General features: G+C 44.0%; 1 protein-coding gene across 1 annotated transcript in view; it reads right to left on the bottom strand.

The window, feature by feature from the left end:
* Nucleotides 1-230: 230 nt before the first annotated feature.
* Nucleotides 231-17,174, bottom strand: part of Bace2 (beta-secretase 2) — an 85,421-nt gene continuing 68,477 nt past the window's right edge. The window contains exon 9 of the mRNA XM_021209328.1: nucleotides 231-6,545. Coding sequence (XP_021064987.1) covers nucleotides 6,292-6,545 — 254 coding nt within the window. The 3' untranslated portion in view covers nucleotides 231-6,291. The remainder of the gene's footprint in view (nucleotides 6,546-17,174) is intronic.

Raw genomic sequence — 17,174 nt, 5'->3', positions numbered from 1 at the left:
TTCTGAGATAACTGAGCTGAGCTAAGCACCACACCAGGGCAAACACCGGGGCTGTGCATCATTGAGTAGTGCCTGGCAGCTGATTCTCAGGTTCTAGTCCTGCATTGAGTCTGGGCCCTTCGTCTACTCACTTAGCTTTGATATTTTCCAGAAACCTGTATGTTCTGTGACCTGCAGGAATTCCAGAGCTGAGACCCATGAGGCGTGAGGTTAAAGAAACAGTTCTGAACCCAAGTAGGAAGTGTTATTTATTCATACTGAGTCAGACACCTCGCTCCTTTTCAGAGGTATACATTTTAGCAGGGTGGACAAGTACAAAAATAAGATTATTCTAGAAAACTCCAGGTTGGAGGGCCTAGCAACCATGTGGGCATTTGTGAGGAGCTACTCTGTGGCACGAATGCCTCTCTGTTCTGCACAGTAGTCTAATCACAATTTGATTTGAAATCAGTTCAGTGCCCTGGAAATAGAGGGAGATTCCCCAAGAAAACATTAACTAATTAGAAGCATCTTCAGAAATACAATTGACACTCAAGAACCCCGTAGGAAAATATGGAAAAAATACAAAATACATTGTATAAAGAACTACTTTCTGCATCTTTTAGAATTCAGTAGATGGCTTGGATCACTTATTTATTTATTTATTTATTTGTTTATTTACTTACTCACCATCAAGGCCTTATCATGTAATTTGGGTGGTATGGAACTGTGTACATCAGGCATCATAGAGATCTACATCTGCCTTCCAAGCACTGGGATTAAAGTCATGTGCCACTATGCCTGGTGCATGGCTTAGAGCTCTCCCAGCAGAACCCAAACCTTACATGCCTGAGAAGTAGGAGACACGAGTAGCCCTTTCAGTGCCCAGAGGCTTAAGGGTACTCAAGTGTGCAGAAGAACAGAGGCAGTAGGAAACAAGCCATTTTACACTCCAAACTTCAGCTTTTACTTGCACGTGAGAACCCCGCCCACGCTGAGGGTTTGGACTGAGTCATTGATAAAGCTCCTCACTGGTAAGAATGCATGATCCTGCAGCAAAGGAGGAATTGATGGGGCAGCATTTTAAACTCCTGGGCCAAAGGACAAGAGTTCACAAAGCTACGAAGACATTTCCCTTCCTCGTTTCCTTCTCCCTTCCTTTTCAGTACCAGGGATTTGTGAATGCTAGGCAAGAGCTACACTATTGAACTTCACTCCTAACCCCAAGAAATTTTACTTCTTGTGATTTTTACTACCGATTGATAAAGCCTTAATTAGCTATGTCGGTTTGTTTTTTTATCTCAGAAGGAGATTGCCCAATGCTCTCTTAGCACTTCATTCTTCATTCAGCAGTACCCATCCTGACAACGTGGAGCCCCTGTGAGACTTTTCGTCCCCTGGTAGGATGCCACAGCTTACTTATCTCAGAAGGTTCTAGTAGAGCCCACACAGAATGAGCGGGAGAAATCAGCAAGCCCGGTCCCACCCAGATCTGTGCATCTGTTACAAATACAAACTATCTAATTTCCACCCCACCAGAGAAGATACAGCAGTGTTGAATCAGGTAGGGCTGCACAGAAAACTCAGGTGTCAGTGGTCTCTTTCTACAGACACCAATGTGATCACAGCTGTGCTTAGCTTAAGAGGGCTGATTGTGCCTCTACCCATTGTAATTATGAAGCATATGGGTAAAAATTCATACTGGCTGTGTGCTCTACTCTGATGAGTGAGGGACATGCCATGTGCTACAGCTTATCTCAAACATTTCTCCAGTTGTAAATGGGGGTGTGTGCATCTGGCACTTTCCTGACACTGACCATTCCTTAATAGATGATTTAACATCATGCACTTTCTGGTCTTCACTGGGATACAAATATAACCCAGGGTTTGATTAAAAACCAAAACAACAAAACAAAACAAAACAAAAACCCCATGAGTCCTAATAGGGATTTGAACTTATACTCTAGCCTTCATCTACCATCTTCTCCTTAAGAGTAAAAATAATAGGGCACAGTTAAATTTAGACACATAGGGCATCTGGGTGTGACATCTGACACTAAATCCAAAGGAAGCTTGTGTGGTGGGAGGGAGGAAAAAATCACCATCCTTTGAATTTGATATTATGAGTACTCACTTGCCCACCTCTAATGAACCCCTCATTCGTGGGCTTTGTAGACACATGGGTGTCACCACGAGGATCAGTTTGGTTTTCAAAATCTTTAGCAACATGACAATTGCTTCAGTTCACTCTCTGACCCAGTGCAGTCAGCCAGACTATAATTCAGATGCCTGACTCTGAATGAGGCTGGATACTTACGTGCCCTAAGATCCGTGAGACCCACTTCCACAGGAAGACCACAGCCACTGAAGACAGGGCACAGATCTGAGGTTGACAACAGCTTTCAGAGTGGGTGGGTGGTCCAACAAGGCTGGTTATCATGGGACTGTCCAGCTCTGGCTGTCAGTAGTCTTTCCTGGGTACATAGTGCCCCAAAGAAACTTGGCCAAGTCAGTGTGGCCCAAGTAACTTTCCCTTGCCCAGTGAACTTCCCAGCACTTAGCCTTGAACCTGCAGCCTCAGGCCTGGGTCCTGTTCCTGAACTCAAGGAATTCTGGCCTTACTGGAATAGGCATCTTCTAAACAAAACAAATTGTTTTCTGTTGAATGTCTGCTCAGTGGCCAGTGACCAACTTGAGGGCTTCCCTTTGGAGATTCCCAAAATGTAGGCCATGCTAAAAACACTGGAGTAAATTGGGTTGCCTATATCGTTCAGATATCTTGACTCTCCAGAACACTGAAACTGCAGGCTGAGGTGGGGAACATTCCTCTCTCCTGACTCCTTCAGGCCTTGTCCCCCTCTAAGGGTTTAGAATTTATCAACTCCCAGCGATCCTCAACTTTTTGCTGATGGAATTGACCAATCTCTGTTTGGCTCAGGCAACATGCAGGCTACCTATCTCCCACAAGTCCTCTCTGTCAACATTGACTTCAATGCCCAAACATTCTTGAAATTGTGTGGAGGGAAGTTATAGCTCTGTAAAATAAAAAATGACACCTCCAACACAGTAGGCTAACTAGAGGATGAAGGAAAGCTAATTCCCAGATGGAAGAAGCATTTTCCAAATCGCTAACTCTGCTTATTCTGGGACCTTGCTTTACCCCCAGTATGAGTCTCTTACACCCCCCCCCCCCGCAAAACTGCTTCACTGTCAAAGGGGTAAATGGCTACACATTCAGGTCTATAATTCTTAAAACATACCGGAGATGTACATAATCCTATATGTATGTTTTTCCTGTTTTGTATTGCTTTTCCTCAGAAGATAGTGGAGGTTACTTTCTCCTGTGACTGTGCCAATAATCAATTCTAATAAGTCCATGCAAAAGAAAACACGCTGGGATGCTGTCCAGCTATTTGGTTTCCACTAATAAAGATAAACGCTGCGAAACTCAATTATCCTTGTCTGTGGGACAGACTTCTGGGCAGCAGCCCACTCACAGGGAGGAAGCTAGAACTCAAATCCCAGCTAGGCATAGCTGCTCCACCAGGTGAGAAAGGGTTAAGGCCAATTTAGCAAATTCCCATTCTTAATTAAATCATCAAGTAGTCCCTCCCCACCTCTTAAAGAAGAGGATGGAATAAGTTTTGGAGAAATCTCTTCCTCAGATTTCCTTGGAGTCCTTATTGCTGCTTTCTGGTCACTCCCAAATGTGTCTCCAACCCAAACCTCTGGGTTTCAGGACCAGTCATATAAATTCTTTCCAAAATGCTCAGGAGTGATTTGTGCTGGGAGAAGCATATCCCATGGTCTTATGTAGCAGATATACCTCTTTAACTCCAGGCACTTGTTTCTGGCAAGAAACCCCCCCCCCAAAACAAAAGACAAACAAACAAACAAACAAACAAAAATCAAAGGAAGAAATTCCATAGGCCATACCAGGACACTGGACACAGATCACCTGCGACTCTCAATGTGGGAAGAAAGATCTTCCAGTCTGTTCCTCATTCTATTCAAGGTAAAACTGAGGCCCTCAAAAGGCTGCTATTTTGATTCCTGTTCAAGGCAAACACTCCTGAATGTCTGCCAAGTGAAGTCTCAATTTGCAGAACTTGAGAAGGTGGGCATCACAACAGTTTTGACTAAGTATATGCCAAGAAAATGTCCCAAATTCAACCGCCAATTTCATTCTGGTTGCTAAGCTATGCTTTTGTAATTTAAGTATTCCCACCAAAATGTCACATCAAGTGGCATCTGAGATACAAAGGTAGACACATTTGATATGAAGTACATAAAATGCTGGTAATCTTCCACCTGCCTTGACATCCTGCACTTCAGAAGCCTGACCCAATACAAAGACTCAGATAACATGAGTATGAAGATTGAGCAATCCTCCTATTTCAGGGACTCAGAGTTCTCATAGAACAGGGAAGGGAGGCAGAGTCTGGGAAAACTTGGTTCTTTTTCATGCAAACCTGCCTAGAAGATAGTAAGTAATCAAAGGAAAAATCAACAGGTGAACAGATCCCACTTCCAGAGATTATAATTCTGTAGTGAATTTTGAAATTATTCATGCTCAACCAGAGCATGGTGGACACATCTGTGAGCATTTGAGAACACAAAGCTATCCCTGCTTCGGTTGGATCTTCTTCAACAGCTCAGCTCCTCTCACACGAGAATCTCACAGAAGGTTCCTCTGGCTGCTGGGGAGTCTTCCAGTTCACTGTGACATTCCTGGATGGCTCTTGAGTGTCCTTGGCATGGCCATGTATTTCTCAATACGGCGCTGACTGAGTGAGCAGAACAGATGGCTGAGACATCCACACAAAGACTGTTGTCAACACCAAAGACCCTCCTGTTGGAGGGGCTGCTTAGCACTCTGGGTGGAATGTTTTTTGTCCAACCTATCCTGGTAGCAGGTAGCATCACAAAGTGAACACTGAACTTGGCACAGGAGCGGGGGGGGGGGGGGGGGGGGGGGGGGGGGGTGTCCACAAGGTAGCTTTGTATGTCAATTAACATCCCATCATAAACAAGTGGGCACATGGAGTAACATGCTTCCACCTTTCTTTGGCAAAGGTCTCAAATGGCAGTAAATAAAGGCACTGCTGATCTCCCATTGCCAAGGCTTTATCACACCCCACCCCACCCTCAACCCCCAGGGAAGAACCATAGAGGTTATCTGCCAGTCAGGTGCCTTCAAGTTGCCGTGGATTGGTACACTTGGGCCCAAGGCATCTTACGAAGGGAAATGCATGGCTTCAAAGGACTCAGAAAAGTGGAAATGACTCCAAGTCACGAGTTTTCCTTCCCTGACAGCTGGTCAGAAGCACAGGCATCTGGCCATGTCTCCATTTCCCAGATCAGTAATTACCAATTTAGTTCCAAAGAAGATTTAGAGAAAAGAAACAATTATGGCAGCAGAGATGAGAGAGTTTGTTTTCCTCATTAAAACATGATTAATTAACTTGAAATCTGAGTAAGTGTGTGTGACCATGGCCAGCTTGGTGACAGAATGTCAAGAGCAGCATACAGCCCAACACCTGTTCTGCCTCATCGCAGAGGCAATAGTGGGAATCAAGCTGCCTGAACTAACTCAGAACACTGGCCAAGTCACACAGTGGCATCTTTACCTGCATGCCAAAGATACTACACTTTATTAGAATGCTATCTCACTCTTCCTAGATGGGCAAAGAACTTCCTGGCAAGGGCTAGTGTGATCTGTGTATGGATTCTCATTGCTGGCAAGCCTGGGACCTACCCAAGGTCCTGCAGTACAGTCAGGTGCAGAAGAAGGCTGAGTGATTCTCTCATTTGACTCAAGTCTACTTCCCCTGCTAGGATAATAAAAGCCTTCTCACTTGTTCTAGACTAGGCAGTTGTCTAGCACAAAACGCCCTTTAATATGGTCAATACCAAAAGTTTCCTCTAGGCAAGAGAGCAAGCAACTGAATGCACTCATTTTTCCTGAGGTTGAAGAGAATATAGTAACTAACCATGGCTTGCCTATTTTTTTTTCTTTGTTTGCGTTGGTTTTGGTTTTGGTGGTACACTGGGCAGTTTGGCATAACCAGTCCCATAAAGCCTGAAGCCCAATGCACTGTTTTGGTTCACAATGAAGTGTTTTTATTATCATTTCTCTCTGAAGTAGAAAAGATCTGAAAACTTGGAAATCAAGAGTAATCAAGATACAGCGAGTCTGGAAGGCAGTCAGATGCACAGTCGAGGTTCCTGACTAATGGGCAGAGAAGCCAACTGGAGATGTCCCTCTTGGAAGAGCTGAGTTCAAGGCTGCTGGAGTTCAGATGAGGCTCTTCATTTCCAGCGATGTCTGACTAGTGAGGACTCATCATTAACTACCTCAGGGTCTCGGGGGGCATGTCGGCAGTGCAGCGGAAGTAGCAGGAGGAGGATCAGAACCAGGAGAATGGCTCCGCACACGCTCATCAGAGCATAGGACACAATCCACAAGATGGGCTCATTCAGAGCCTGTGCTGGAACGCAGTTGCTGGCTATATCTTCTGTGGAAAATGGCCCAGAAATTTCAGACACTGTGGTACCTTCAATCTCTGAGGAAACAGAAGGAGAAAGGTTACAGCTGTGAGTCAAGAAGCCCTGACTGGCAGTGGGCACAGAGCTCATGACTGGTTACACTGAGGCCCCAATTGCTCAGATACTGAGTATGCACTTAGGGACAGCTCAGGAGCAGCATGCCCTCAGGAATGAAGATGAAGGAGGAGTAGAAAGAGGGGCAATTTGCTATTCAGAAAGCTCAGTGGAAGCTCCCTGGGATGGGTGAGGAAGGGGTCTTTTGGCAAAGCTAATTTGACCCCATGTAACATTTAGTGAGACCAACCTAGTCTTTTTAATATTTTGTTTGGTTGGTTTTTGTGCAACAGGGTCTCACTCTATAGCCTGGGCTGTCCTGGAACTTGCTATGTAGCCCAGGGTACATTTGAATTTATGGCAGTCCTCCTGCTTCAGCCCCCTGAGTGCTGGGATTACACTTGAGCTACCACATGTAGCTCAACTCACTCTTAGTGGTTCCAAGATTATCCTAGCCACACTGGTTTGGGAGAGTCTACTTCCCCTGTCCTATGTCAAATCTGAAAGACCATGAAGCAAAAGTGATCAATTAACAAACATATGACTTGTGGTATAAATGGTGACACAGAAACACAGGATACTATATTGGTCTCTGCTAAAGACCTTGGTGTTGGAATAAGGTCCATGAATGAAGCTGGCTGAGATTCCTGAGAGCTTGTGAGAAAACTCCAAGTAAACAAGACAAGAGTCTTGTAGTCGCTGTTCCTCCATAACATGGGTTGTCCTTGGAATGAGCCTTTGATCCCCCTCCCAGGTGTAAACCAGAGTGAGTTTTACTTCAGATCATCTTACCCACTACCATTCAGAATGATGTATGACTGACTGTGTACAGCCTACACTCATGTGACCTTGCCTTTGTGATTGTACACACCTGGGCTTGCCTCTCCTTCCAGGGCTGTAGCAGCCGAAGGCTTTACTTGGGTGCTGGGGAAAGTGGACTAGAAAAGTCTCCTGACCGCTCTCTTAGTCCCAGAATACTACACCACAAAACATTTTCTGGTTTTTCCCCCCCTTTTTTGATTCAAGCCTCAGGATCTTGCCAAATATGATCTTTTTCACTTGGGGAATAAAATAAAGTCAAAACGACAGTAGGATGATAGTCTTTAAAGAATGCCTTTAAAGGAGGAAGAAATGACTTGCTTCCTTTGTAAAGACCATACCCTTTCTGGCCTGTGTAGACTCCATGATAACGGCTTTTTAAAAAAAGCACCTCAGGGTATAAAAGCAAACCAAACCAACCAACCAACCAACCAACCAACCAAACCAGCCAGTGAACATGGCCTGCCAACACCTAAGCATGGTGAGATGCAGCCTCATTTGATCCACACTCTTAGAAGCCCCCAGTGGAAGGGAAGGAAAGGGATGTTAGCATACAATGCTCAGGTGGCAAAGCCAACGGGCCACTTGCTTGTGAAAGTCAATGTCTCCTAACACACAGCCACATCACTATCCATCCTGGAATCTCTTGGTTGGGTTACAGTGCTGGAATGGTGACTCTGGCCCCTCTAGTACACAGGAGCTGAAGCATTTCCTGTCTGCCACTTTATGGAAAAGTGCCAAGCTCTGCCACACAAATTCCAAAGACAAATGACTCCACTCCAAATTGGAAAGTAATGCATATTTACAATAGCAACCTTGCAAATAGAGGGAAGGGAACGGTCACAGAGACACCAGTCAGAACAATACTAATATTCTTTCATGTAACATTTTTCTACAATAAAATCATTATCATTAAATCTTAAGTCCAGCTATTTTGATGACTACACAAAAAGTCATATTATGGACACATCAAATAACATTTCTTCTGAGTGGGAGAACTACCAAGCACTTGAGATAACAGGTAGTATGTTTGCTGAACATTCAGGGGGCCCTGCGTTCAATCCTCAGAATTACAGAGAGAAAGAGAGGAAAAACCTTACTGGCTATTTGTATTTTCATTTCTCTGTTCTCATGGATTCGAACAAATCTTTCAGATAGTAAAATCTTTCTTATGTTGTGAATGCCTTTGTGGAGCAGGTCATTTGTCTTTCTTCAAATTTATTTTGTAAATGAGATGTGTCAGCCAGTACACAGATGAAAGTAAGCCTGTGCAGTGTACAGATGGCTATACAGGAAGGCAGGAAGCAATCCAAAATCACTTGAAACCACTTTTGCTTCCAGCTAAGATGGAGTCACAGGGGCCAGTCTGACCTCCCACTTTTAAACAAATGCAACATTGCATGAAATGACACTAAAGGAAAAATAAAGGAAGAGTGTCCTGGCATAGTTCTATGCCTCTATGTAGGCTGGAGAGAGATGCATACATCAGGTTGCTTCCATCACAAGCCCAGGCAGAAGTCCAGGGGAAGAATGGCTATAGCATTTGTAGTACAGGCTCATGCTGAGGAGACAGCTCCATCAAAGAGTCAAGGCCTCCTGGAGCCTTCAGCAGGGAGCTCAGACAGCTCTTCATATCCAGGGGTTCTGTTTCTATGTCCAACCAACCACAGACCATTCCAGAAGAATAATGATGTCTCTACTGAAAATTTGCAGACTTTCTCTTGTTAATATTTCCTAAACAGCACAGTATGACACTGAAAAGTATGATGTCATCTAGAGATGATCGAGTGCAGGTGGTACATGAACCTGACATTGAGTGAGATGTGATGTCATTTAGAAATGATGCTCAGATTCTGTGAAGACACTGGGCCATCTCACAGAGGGACCTGATACTGTTAGTCTTGACATCACCTAGAGATGATGTAAGGGTTGGATAGTGTTTGGAGTCGGTGCAGACAGCGGGCTATCTTATAGAAGAGGCTTGTGCATCCCTGAGCATCCTTGGATCTTGGTTTCTCAAGGTTCTTAATCTCATTCCTTGGGTTTTGAAGGATGATAGCTTGTAACAGAGAAACTCTATTCCAGAGGCTGGGAGATGTCTTGTGTTGGATATTAGACTCTCATAGAGGAACCTTGGAAGTGTGGTGGTTTGAATAATCTTGGCACAGGGAGTGACACTATTTGGAGGTATGGACTTGTTGGAGTAGGTAAGTGTGTCACTGTGGATGTGAGCTTTAAGACCCTCATCCTAGTTGCCTGGAAACCAGACTTCTCCTAGCGGCCTTCAGATGGAGATGTAGAACTCTCAGCTCCTCCTGTACCATGCCTGCCTGGATTATGTCATGCTCCCTCTTTGATGATAATAGACTAAATCTCTGGACCTGTGAGTCAGCTCCAATTAAATGTTGTCTTTATAAGAGTTGCCTGGTCATGGTGTTTCTTCACAGCAATGAAACCCTAACTAAGACAAAGAATGACAAGCACTCAGTCTGTAGGACAAAGTTCAGCAAGGAGATGGAACACACAATTTACAGTTCACATAGAGAAGAAGGGAAAGGCAGTGCACAGGGAAGAATTTTAGCCAGAAATGCCACAGATGAGTTCAGTTGCATGCAAGATATTATGGCAGTGATTATTACCATTTTCTAATGAGGAAGTCAGAAGGATAATTAACATGATAGAGATACAGAAGATGTTAGAAGAGCTAAACCAAACTTCTTGGTACAATACATAACATGAAAACCACAACAGTGTTAATAATGGTACATGTACTATAGACTTCTATCATCAGGGTGGAAGAGATGGCTCAGCAGTTAAGACCACTGGCTGTTCTTGAAGACAACCTTGGTTCAATTTCCAGTGTCCACATAGCATCTCAAAACCATCTGTAACTCTAGTTCCCAGGGAACCAACAACCTCTTTTGGCCTCTGTGGTCAGTGCACACCTCTGCATGTATATAACACCCCTATATAAAAAATAAAAATAAATCTTTTTAAAAGACTAATCAAATTAAAGATATCACAACAGAACTATGTGAATTGACACAGAGAACACTGAGAGCCAAATAGAGAACCTCAGTGTATATGGATTATCTCACACTGCTTTTTCATGTTACAGGGCCAAAGGAAGGAAGACAGGAGACCAAGAAGATGAAACAGTTAACTAAAGATCATCAGAACTTAATGTGAACTATATATAAATTCATAGATTGCAGAGATGTGTGCATGTACACACACACACACACACACACACACACACACACACACACACACACATTCCCATCCCTAATGAAGGGCTGAGAAGGGCATGGTCAGGGACAGTGGGAGAATTAGGGTAGGGTTTGATTCATGCACAACACATGGGCATGTGAGAATATCAAACTGATTCACTAATATGAACAATTAATTAATACATGCTCATAAAAATTCTAGAAAGAGCTGGGCAGTGGTGGCGCACGCCTTTAATCCCAGCGCTTGGGAGGCAGAGGCAGGCGAATTTCTGAGTTCGAGGCCAACCTGGTCTCCAAAGTGAGTTCCAGGACAGCCGGGGCTATACAGAGAAACCCTGTCTCGAAAAAAAAAAAAAATTCTAGAAAGGACAACACACAGAGTATTTAAGAATCAGCCATGCCAAGTCAGGGAACCAACCCCAGAAATCTTCATACAGTTGAATGCCTGTATTTGTCTGTTTTTCATATATGTGTTATGTCAAGAAACCAAAAAAAAGAAATGCCCCAAACACCCACAAAACAATAACAACAACAACCCCCCCAAAAACAAACTCAATAAAATCAAATTTTCTTCATTGAACATAATGTTACTTTGAAGTCAGAAGATGACCTTATATGCTAGGTCTCAGAAACCTGGGGCAAATGTGGCTGAGGTGAATATTAACATATTAAAGTGGATGCTGGCCAGCTCTCCCAGCACTGTACCCCTATCCTAAACCTCTCTCTCCCAGTGGTTTTCTCTTCTCCTAGCCTGATCCCTATATAATGCAGCCATTTTGGCTACTCTGTTCTCTTGTCATTTTTGCCTGGGCCACCTCTCTTGGTCAGTGGTTTCTCTATTGCTTCCCCTCCCTGTTTAGTCTGCCAGCCGTGTTCATCTTGAATTCTTATCTCTGCCTGTTTTCTTCTCCCTTATATCTAAAATCTTCTCCAACTTTAGGACTCATCGTGTCCTCCTCCTCTCACTTAACTTTTTCATTCACCATGCTCCTTTAAGACTTTCCGGAAAAGCACCAAGCGCAGGTTGTCAGACATAATGCATTAGATAGAAACAACCACACACTCACGACAGCTATGTGCTCCGCAGCATTGGAGGAAAGTGGATTTCAAACTGAGGCTGAGAACTGGTGATGTGACTCATTTAGTATCAAGCCTGCCTAGCATGCAGGAAGCCAAGGCTCCACGCCCAGCTCTGCCCAAGCTGCTGTGGTAGCCCCAGAACTAGGGAAAGCAGGAAGAAGTTGTAGTTCATCCTAGGCCACATAGGGAGACTCTTCTCAAAAACAGCAATAAGAGCTACGTCTAGATGCAATTTTCTGGAACAACCCTCCACTAGGTATCTGTGCATTTGTTAGATATATTAACTGTGCTATGAAGCTGACTTGACCTTGCTATGTTGGATTTGTATATGAGAGGTCACTGTTCACTGTGGGGAGGGGAGTGAACCTGGGAGTGGACTCTGGCTTCAGATCCTTACTCGTTGTCAGGCAGGGGCTACCTCACTGAGCTTAACTGCCCTGTCTGCCCTGTGATCTCAGCCATCTGCTTTGATTCTCACTTTCCTTATCTGTAAAATGGGGGTGTAACTGTCCTATAAGTGACAGTGTTGAAAGAATAGGTAAGTTAGCAGATGCTAAGTGTGTACATGGTCCCTAGGGAACATGTCTGTACTCTGATGGTTAGCTGCTACTATGCTGTTACTTTAATTCTTTTATCAATGTCTGAGGTTAAAATTTGAATTGTGCATTTTCTCTGTTGTCCCCAGAAGGCCATGACCAGGTTGATAATGAATGCCTCGGGAGATATAATATCATTTTACTAAGGATGCTTGTCAGATCCCCTCCGCACATGAGACATAAAATGAAACAAAGGGCCTTACCAAACTGAAGACCTGTGATCAAGACCTTCCCTGCAAATGCCTGCTTCAGGAAGAGTTAGAAGAGTTCTAGACACAGTCAACCCCCTCTTCTCTCTTCTCTCTTCTCTCTTCTCTCTTCTCTCTTCTCTCTTCTCTCTCCTCCCTCCCTCTTTTCAGAAATCCTCCTATAGACCTCCCAGACCTCCAATCTGCCATTACACCCAAAATGGGTGCACACCACTATATCTGCTTTTGACATGGGTGCTAAGGATTGAACTCAGGTCCTCATGCTTGTGTGGCAAGCACTTTACTATATGAACTTTCTCCTGAGCCTGTATTCTCTGTAGTAGGCACACACTATCCATAGGGGTCAGGATTTTCATTTGTACAACGTGGAGCCAGAGGTTCTCAGCTTTGGTGTCTTTGACAATATTCTAAGTAGATAAGCACAGGCGTGTATCTCCGAGGCTCATCTTCACACCACCATCCCTATTTTTAAACATGAGCTGTACCAGATGATCCACTTTCAACCTGCAGCAAGAAAAATTCCATGAAATGACTGTCATAATCCACAATGTGTTTCAAGTTGTATGAGCTGAAATCTATATAGCTCTTGGGTGCTAAATGTCTCCATCTATAAAAAGAGGCTGATGGTATTTCAGAAACCCTGGAGGCATTAAGACACCAGAGCTTTCAATTTAACTCTACCATTATTATCTGCTTAGCTGAAGACACTTGTGCAAGGCAACGTGGAGTCAGCTGAAGGGGTCCCAGTGCCTAAAATATCTGTTTAGGAATAAGCCAGTCTTGGGAGGGTCAGTTCTACATTAATCATGGTATCAAGCTAATTGGCACAGTTCCATCTTTGCACAGATCCACCTAGGGATTCTCAGCAGGGTTAGCGATTTGAATTGGCATGGACAGCAGAAAAAAAGTTGCCTGGGGAAAGGCTCAGATGGTGAAGTGTTGGATGAGCAAGCATGAGGACCTGGATTAGATTCCTAGAACCAACCAACCAACCAACCAACCAATCAAAAAAATGCCCAGTGTGGTGACATGCTGTTACAATCCCAGTGTTGAGGAGATGGAAACAGGTGGATCACTGGGGCTTGCCCAACAGCTAGTGTAGCCTACTTGGCAAGTTCTAGACCAATGAAAGATGCTGTCTTAAAGAACAAGATGGAGAGTGACAAAAAGAAACCTGGAGTTGACCTCTGGCCTCCATAAGCACAAGAATCCATATGTAATGTACTAGTATACACACATACACACTTATATACAACCTACAGTCTATATACACACACAAAGAAAAGGAGACTGTCTAGGCACTTTGCCCCAAGTGACCCTGAGCCATGGCCATACTGTTGTACTCCATAGAAAACAAGCCAAGAAGTCTACAAACTCAGTCTTGGAAAAGCTCTCGAAGCCTCAGGGATTCTGGTGAAGGGCTTCTGCTCACAGCTCCTCCACCGCAACCCTCAGGGAATCCTAAAAACTAAAAGCTGCCAAAAGTTATAGAGCCAAAATAAAGGCACTGGGAAATACTGGAAGCTCCCATAACTTTTGCTTTCATCCCTTTGGTTGGTTCTGTGGGGAACTTACTCCTGTTCTAGCAGATGGAGGCTAAAATGCAGCTCCTACTATTTACTTAGCTAGGTAGTTCCTGGGGCTTGAACACTGGGCCTTGGATTTGCTAAGCACACGCTCTATCACTGAGTTATATTATCAGCATTAATTTTTTAAATAAACAGCCTTTTGATGTTATAGAGGCTAGATCCAAACTCCTGGCTGGAGGGATGCCCCTATCTCAGCTTTACAAATAGCAAAGACTATGAGTGTGGACCAGTGTGCTCATATCATCCCAGGTTTTAAACATGCAGTGGGATGTAGAAGAGCCATTCCTTGACCTGAAGTTCACATGAGGGCTAGTGTCTTCACACCCAGAAAGGGTTAATTCTGCCACAATTTTAGGGTTACAGTCCTTTATTTCAGATTGAGGCAGAAACCTGGAGTACCTGGTCATATCACATTCACAGTCAAAAGCAGAAAATAGAAAGGATTCTATTTGTCTATTTGTTTGCAATTCCCTTTTCTATACTTACACAGTCCAGGATGGAAACCAAGGGACTGATACCACCCGCAATGAGCTGGCCTTCCCACCTGAAGTAATATAATCAAGACAATCTCCTACAGACATGCCACAGGACAACCTGACCTAGAGACTCTCTTGTGGATGCTCTCTTCCCTGGCGACTGCAGGCTGTACCAAACTGACAAGGAAAGTGAAACATCACCAATCTTATGTTAGACAGAATTCAAGATGCTTTTCCATTTGTGATCCATTTCCTGATATTTAATCTACATAATCCCTTCCTTTACACTGTAGAACCAACAGAGCAGGGGAAAGCTGTTAGGCAGCAACAGACATCTAATACAACACCTACACCTGTCTGACAAAATAAGACATGTGCCGTATCGTAAGAAGAACCCATGCCAACTGAAAGAGGGGTACTAGCTACATCTACCACAAGCTTTTGAGGAAAATATGATTAAGTCTATTAGATCAGACTTTCTGTAAGCCTTATGCACAGCCAGCCCACTGTGTCGATGAGTCTGTGAACTTAAGCAGCCTTAGATGAAAAATACTTGAGAAGGTGTTCTGGATGCAGTTGTCTGTGTCCTCATTGTTCTGTGATCAAGCAGAACAGGAACCATTTACATTGTATTTGGACTGTATCATGTTACCAGAGGTATAGAAATGGGTTAAAGTATTTGTGTAGTGAGCCCGGGTTACCTGTGTATACAGCACCATTTTGCACACAGGACTCAAGCACCAGTGGATACTGATAATTGAGTGGGGTCCTAGGACCCATCCTCCAAGGGTAGTGGGAAGTGAATGAATGCTTTCTAAAATTTAAAATATTGTATAAATAAGAATAAAATTGGTCCGGGCAGTGGTGGCACATGCCTTTAATCCCAGCACTTGGGAGGCAGAGGCAGGTGGATTTCTGAGTTTGAGGCCAGCCTGGTCTACAGAGTGAGTCCCAGGACAGCCAGGGCTACAGAGAGAAACCCTGTCTCAACAAACAAACAAACAAACAAACAAACAAACAAGGATAAAAGTGATAAAGGCAGGGTATCTTGTCCATTACTCACAGGGGTAGGGAGCTTGGCTGCTGTAACTGCAGCCCCAGAGAAGAAATCGCTCTGATAGCTAAATAATTTGTGCTGAAAAAGAGACATATACCAAACAGGGTATCTCTTCACAGCTGTGAAATCAAGTGTATAAGTGCCAAGGTCTTAAAAATGTTTTTTAAATACCATTTAGAAAAAAAAAAACTTGAATCACAACATCAAAGAGTTCAGAATGAAATCAATACAGCTGCACTGCCTCTCTGTGAAACAATGTCAAGACACATCCAGCAGTGATCTATTCAGATAGCAAACTGCCACACCCCAGCAGGTGTTATGTGCATACAATGTCAGCTGCTGCAAAGGTAGCCCCTGGTTTAATAACATTTAATATGGAAACTGGGTTTGTGGGAAAAGTGGCTTGGTTCTTAAGATTACCTTAAAAGAAGTGCAATATTCAGAGTTGGAAATACTGTGACATCTCAGGCCACACTGTCACATGAGACAGGGAAAGATCTCAGTGGCAACATAACAGGATGAATTACACATTAAAAACATGAGGGGTTGGGAGCAGCTCAAGCTACTAAAATACTCATCATTCATGCATGGCGACCCGAGTTTGATCTCTCAGAGCACATGAGAAGAAGATGGGCATGGTGACAGGCACTTGTAATCCTAGCACTGAGGGGCAGAGACAGGTGGATGCAGCGATTTGCAGGTCAGGCAGCCCAGTTAAAGTGGTGACTGCCTGGTCAACAAGAGGCCTTGTTACAAAAAGCAAGGTAGATGGCATCCTGAGGAGTGACAGCTAGGTTGTTCTCTGGCCTCCACATGCATGTTCACACATGTACACATGTACTGTCACACTCACACATGCACACCTGTATATACAGGAACACATAACACACATGCGCGCGTGCACACACACACACACACATGGTACATATCAATCATGCATGTCTGAGCTAGGTGACTGTGTAGTCTGTTATCCTTACAGACCAGACATAGTTTTTCCTCTTAACATGGTCCTTACAATCTCCAGATGGCTACCACACCTTCAGAGATGCTGGTTCTCTGATGTGACTGCATTGTGCTGGTTAGTTTTAATTGTCAACTTGACTCAACCTAGAGCAACCTCAGAAGAGAGTCTCAATGAGGGGTTGCTTAGATCTGACTGGCCTGTGGGCATGTCTGTGGGAGATGTCCTGATTATATCAATTGAGATGGGAAACCCTGCCCATGGTAGGTTACAACATTCCTTAGAAAGAAGATTCTGAACTTGAGTGTAGAGAGCTGTGAGCAATCGCCATTACAGGATGGCTTTGCCACAGGAGAATCCGGTTGTCCGAGTGTGTTCTCGCACCACTCTTGTCCCGAGCTGATATCTCGCCAGCAAGAACACACTCGGACAACCGGATTCTTCTGTGGCAAAGCTTTATTGCTTCATTGAGAGGAAGACCCCGAGCCCCAGAAATGGTGCAGCTTATATATGTCTAGTGTGGCGTGTCTGCACCTGATTGGCTGCTTGCTCATAATTTCAAAAGTACACCCCGG

Source organism: Mus pahari, chromosome 12 (assembly GCF_900095145.1).
Source record: "Mus pahari chromosome 12, PAHARI_EIJ_v1.1, whole genome shotgun sequence".
NCBI lineage: Eukaryota > Metazoa > Chordata > Mammalia > Rodentia > Muridae > Mus > Mus pahari.
Note: the sequence above shows the minus strand (reverse complement) of the source record. Positions and strands in the feature narration are given on the sequence as shown.